This window comes from Bombina bombina, chromosome 3, assembly GCF_027579735.1.
Source record: "Bombina bombina isolate aBomBom1 chromosome 3, aBomBom1.pri, whole genome shotgun sequence".
Classification (NCBI taxonomy): Eukaryota; Metazoa; Chordata; class Amphibia; order Anura; family Bombinatoridae; genus Bombina; species Bombina bombina.
Genome location: NC_069501.1, coordinates 68,876,069 through 68,882,068, shown reverse-complemented (window position 1 = coordinate 68,882,068; position 6,000 = coordinate 68,876,069). Strand labels below are relative to the sequence as shown.

The 6,000-nt window shown below is 36.3% G+C and overlaps 1 protein-coding gene across 1 annotated transcript in view; it reads right to left on the bottom strand.

Moving 5' to 3' along the window:
• Positions 1-974: 974 nt before the first annotated feature.
• CREG1 (cellular repressor of E1A stimulated genes 1) overlaps positions 975-6,000 on the bottom strand; it is a 29,930-nt gene continuing 24,904 nt past the window's right edge. The window contains exon 4 of the mRNA XM_053705856.1: positions 975-2,207. Within this exon, the coding sequence (XP_053561831.1) occupies position 2,207 (1 nt within the window). The 3' untranslated portion in view covers positions 975-2,206. The remainder of the gene's footprint in view (positions 2,208-6,000) is intronic.

The window sequence follows — 6,000 nt, the reverse complement described above, 5'->3', positions numbered from 1 at the left end:
AAAATGTGTGGGGAAGATATTTGAAGGGATTATAAAGGGTTATATTGATGAGCACATTCGTGTAAACAAGATTATGAGTTTAAATCAGCATGGTTTTATGAGAAATAGATCATGTCAAACTAATCTAATTAGATTCTATGAGGAAGTAAGTAAAAATATAGATACAGGGGAATCAGTTGATGTGATATACTTAGATTTTGCAAAGGCATTTGATACAGTGCCACATGAGAGATTAATGCACAAAATTAAGGGACTGGGAATAGCTGAAAATGTTAGCTCATGGATAAATAACTGGATAAAAGATAGGGAGCAACGAGTAGTAGTGAATGGACCATACTTATATTGTAAAAAGGTAATCAGTGGAGTCCCCCAGGGATCAGTACTGGGCCCTGTTCTTTTGAATATTTTTATAAATGACTTTATTTTTGCAGAGGATACTAAGTTAAGTAAGGTCATTACATCAGAGCAGGATGAACTTTCATTACAAAGGGATCTGCAAAAATTAGAAGTATGGGCAGGTAAATGGAAAATGAGATTTAATACAAGAAAATGCAAGGTTCTACATTTTGGAAATAAAAATAAGCAGGCAACGTATTATTTTAATGGGACAAGACTTAGCCAAACAGAGGAGTAGTAATAGATAACAAGCTAAAGATGGGTGCACAATGCAGGGCAGCGTCTACAAAGGCTAATAATATACTAGCCTGTATTAAAAGAGGCATTGATTCAAGGGAGGAAAGCATAATTCTGTCTGTCACTAAATAAATCCCTGGTAAGACCTCACCTTGAGTATGGAGTGCAGTTCTGGGGACCGATCGCAAAAAAAAAAAAAGATATTGCAGAACTAGAAAAAGTTCAGAGAAGGGCCACAAAGCTAATAAGGGGAACGGAGAATTTAAGCTATGAGGAGAGGCTAGCCAAACACTTTATCTAAATATATTCAAGGCCTATATACAGAGAAGGCATACGCTCTGTTTCTTCCAAGAAAATTGTTTGTCACAAGAGGTCACAATTTAAGGTTGGAGCAAAGGAGATTTAATCTCCTGCAATGGAAAAATGTTTTCACTGTAAAAGCAATAAAATTGTGGAACTTATTACCAAAGGAGGTAGTGAATGCCAATACCCTAGATACATTTAAAAATAGTTTGGATACATTTCTATCTAGAAACAAAATTCATGGATACGATTGCTAGTATTAAATGGGTCACCTTTTTCAGTGTCTTTTTTCAACCTCATCTACTATGTTCAGCAAAGAATTACAAGTGAATGAAGCAAACTTGATAACAGAAGTAAATTGGAAAGTTGTTTTAAACTGTATGCTCTATCCAAATAATGAAAGAAAATTTCCTGTCCCTTAACACACAACTGGGATTTGTTTTTAATGAAAGTGAATTCCATTTTAATACAAATGTAAAATTTTGTAAGCCACTTCTGTTAAAGGGTCACTAAATCCAATTTTTTTTTCCTTTCATGATTCAGATAGCGCAATCAATTTAAAGCAACTTTCTAATTTACTCCTATTATAACATTTTCTTCATTCTCTTGCTATCTTTAATTGAAAGGCAAGAATCTAAGCTTAGGAGCCGGCCCATTTTGGTTCAGCACCTGGGTAGCACTTGTTGATTGGTGGCTAAATGTGACAGGGTATGAACTAAAAATGGGCCGGCTCCTCCTATGTGATTAGGAAGCAATGAGAAGCAGCCAAAAACAAATACATTATTTGCAGCATTGTGGCTAAAATAATAACTAACATGAAAAACGTACTAAAGGAACATACTAAAAAACGATTGTGCAATAAAATATTTTTGCATAAAAAAGGGAAATGAAAGTGGTTTACGTATTTGTGTGAAACTGGTCTGTTAAATAGAAGCTAATTGGATCATATGGTAGAACTCGCTATTAGTGAAAACGTCCCATCCTCAGCATAAAAGCATCCCCCCCCCACCCAAAACACAACTAGAATACATTTTCAAATGCCATATCTTAGAGGCAACAAATAAAATATGACTTTAATACACCTATAGCAATAAAAAAAAAGGTATCTAATGATTTTCTACAGAAAGTCACCATGACAATCTATGGGGATTTTTGCAGATAAAGTTTCTCTACAGGATTGTTAATCGACCTCTATATAAGATTAAAAAAAATAAGGTGGTATTATCTGCTGGTTTTCTTCAATAATTCCAATATTTTAAGCTTCAGGTTTTCTGTTGGAGCAAAAAAAAAAAAAAAAGTTATTAATACCAGTTCAACAAAAACAAGATGCTTAGCACAAAATCTGTATAATGAATCTGCGATATACAGTACAATCCTGAATACTTAAAGGGACAGTCAAGTCCAAAAAAAACTTTCATGTTTTAAATAGAGAATGTAATTTTAAACAACTTTCCAATTTACTTTTATCACCAATTTTGCTTAGTTTTCTTAGTATTCTTAGTTGAAAGCTAAACATAGGAAGGCTCATATGATAATTTTTAAGCCCTTGAAGGCCGCCTCTTATCACATGCTTTATTTGCTTTTCACAGCAGGGGAGAGCTAGTTCATGTAAACCATATAGATAACATTGTGATCACGCCCGTGGATTGTGGCACACACTGCACTAATTGGCTAAAATGAAAGTAAAAAGATAAATAAAATGTCATGTGCTGTCAGAAGATGCTTAAATACAAGGTAATCACAGAAGTAAAAAGTATAATAATATAACTGTGTTGGTTATGCAAAACTGGGGAATAGGCAATAAAGGGATTATTTATCTTTTAAAACAACAACAATTCTAGTGTTGACTGTCCCTTTAAAGGGATATTAAATCCAAGTCTGTTAGGTGATTCAGACAGAGCATACAGTTTTGACATTTTTCCAATTTACTTCTACTATTAAATTTGATTAGTTCTCTTAGTATCCTTTGATAAAAAGCATACCTATGTAGGCTGGGGAGCAGCAATGCTCTACTGGGGAGGTAGCTGCTGATTGATGGTTGCACCTATTGGCCTCTTCTCATTGGCTAACCAGATGTGTTCAACTAGCTCCCAGTAGTGGCTTGCAACTCCTTCAACAAAGGATACTAAAAGTACTGAGCAAAATTTATGTAAATTGGAACATTGTTTAAAATGCTTTGCTATCTCTGAGTCATGAAATACAAAACCTTTAAAGGTTTTAAAATCATTTTGTTACCAAGCTATGCTGGGTTTTGCATATTAGGCACAATCCAGAGAAACTTCAGAAGCCAGATTTAAATGAGCTGTGACCGTTTCAAAGCACTGCCTAACAATCACTGTGTAGTATTACTAGCTGACGGCAACACATGTAATGTATTAAACATTTTATAGGGCTTAAAGTCCCTTTAATTGTGACCTTGAACTAGATTTACAGATTTCTTTCTTTTGCCTTAAATCCATAAGGGTCATTTTTTCCCCCAATATGCATCTAATAACTCAGGCATGGACAACTTGTGGCCCTAGGATGGACAACTTGTGGCCCTAGGGCTACATGAGGTCCGTTACACTTGTGTGCCATAGTTTTGTAGCCCTAGAGAAATGTGTGCTTTAGGGCGACAACTCACCAGAGCAGATACAGGGTACCCTGCAACCGTACCTAAATCTGGCCCTGTGCATCTTGGTGCATAAATTATATGTTTGTTTAATTTATATGCGGCCCTCTTCTAAAATATTGATCTGTGGCCCCCATGATCTGTGGGGGGGGGGGGTTTGCAACTAACTGCAATTTTGATGTGCTATATTCACTTGTTCCGATACAAAAGATGGACTTGTGTATACAAATTAATGTATAATTATATATATATATATATATATATATATATATATATATATATATATATATATATATATATATTTATTTTAGGGAGCACTTACATGTCAGACACATCTATCTACTTCCTATATACCATATAATTGTGCATTTACATGTCAGAATCAGATCAGAAAAGCTTGTCAAAATATTCACTTATGCACTACTAGATGGGACATACAAAGGTTTACTGTTAAATTTAAAACATTTTAAACAGCAAAGGACAGGGTTTTGTTAAATCAACCCTTGTGTCAGAGAATAAGTGATCTCTGTATCTCTCTTCTAAAGGGTCTAACTCTAAAGAGTGGAGAGCTACAGTTTGGTCCATAATACAAACACAGACAACAAAGTATAAGCAATAAGCTTTGTGCAGAATATATAATGCACAGAAAACAGTAATAACAAGCAATATATTATAACAATTCCAGGACTTCAGGTACAGAGTCTGGGAATAAGTAGGACATAGTTAAATACAGCATAAAGCATTAGAAACCTAGCTGAGGTATTTTAACTTTGTATGAGCAATTAATAGATAAAGATAGACCCAGTATCTGGTATATATGGATACTTACCCCCTTCTCAAACCTCACTTCTGTAGCAGGCACAGACAAAAAAAAAATAATATCCACCGCTGTAAGGATTATAAAGAGTAAGCAGGAAATGATTTAACTGTCGCGCTACTGACCTGCAGCCCTATTCCGTATAAAAAGCATAGGCAGCTAGGCGCACTACTAAAAAACATAATTTATGCTTACCTGATAAATTCCTTTCTTCTGTAGTGTGATCAGTCCACGGGTCATCATTACTTCTGGGATATTACTCCTCCCCAACAGGAAGTGCAAGAGGATTCACCCAGCAGAGCTGCATATAGCTCCTCCCCTCTACGTCACTCCCAGTCATTCGACGAGAAAGGAAAAGCCAAGGGTGAAGTGGTGACTGGAGTATAAATTAAAAAATATTTACCTGCCTTAAAAACAGGGCGGGCCGTGGACTGATCACACTACAGAAGAAAGGAATTTATCAGGTAAGCATAAATTATGTTTTCTTCTGTTAAGTGTGATCAGTCCACGGGTCATCATTACTTCTGGGATACCAATACCAAAGCAAAAGTACACGGATGACGGGAGGGATAGGCAGGCTCTTTATACAGAAGGAACCACTGCCTGAAGAACCTTTCTCCCAAAAATAGCCTCCGATGAAGCAAAAGTGTCAAATTTGTAAAATTTGGAAAAAGTATGAAGCGAAGACCAAGTTGCAGCCTTGCAAATCTGTTCAACAGAGGCCTCATTCTTGAAGGCCCAAGTGGAAGCCACAGCTCTAGTAGAATGAGCTGTAATTCTTTCAGGAGGCTGCTGTCCAGCAGTCTCATAAGCTAAACGAATTATGCTACGAAGCCAAAAAGAAAGAGAGGTAGCGGAAGCTTTTTGACCTCTCCTCTACCCAGAGTAAATGACAAACAGAGAAGACGTTTGTCGAAATTCCTTAGTTGCCTGTAAGTAAAATTTTAGAGCACGGACTACATCCAGGTTGTGCAGTAGACGTTCCTTCTTTGAAGAAGGATTTGGGCATAAAGAAGGAACAACAATCTCTTGATTGATATTCCTGTTAGTAACTACCTTAGGTAAGAACCCAGGTTTAGTACGCAGGACTACCTTATCCGAATGAAAAATCAAATAAGGAGAATCACAATGTAAGGCTGATAATTCAGAGACTCTTCGAGCCGAGGAAATAGCCATTAAAAATAGAACTTTCCAAGATAACAACTTTATATCAATGGAATGAAGGGGTTCAAACGGAACGCCCTGTAAAACATTAAGAACAAGGTTTAAACTCCATGGTGGAGCAACAGTTTTAAACACAGGCTTAATTCTGGCCAAAGCCTGACAAAAAGCCTGGACGTCAGGAACTTCTGACAGACGTTTGTGTAACAGAATGGACAGAGCTGAGATCTGTCCCTTTAATGAACTAGCAGATAAACCCTTTTCTAAACCTTCTTGTAGAAAAGACAATATCCTAGGAATCCTAACCTTACTCCAAGAGTAACCTTTGGATTCACACCAATATTTGGTATTTACGCCATATCTTATGGTAAATCTTTCTGGTAACAGGTTTCCTAGCCTGTATTAAGGTATCAATAACTGACTCAGAAAATCCACGTCTTGATAAAATCAAGCGTTCAATTTCCAAGCAGTCAGC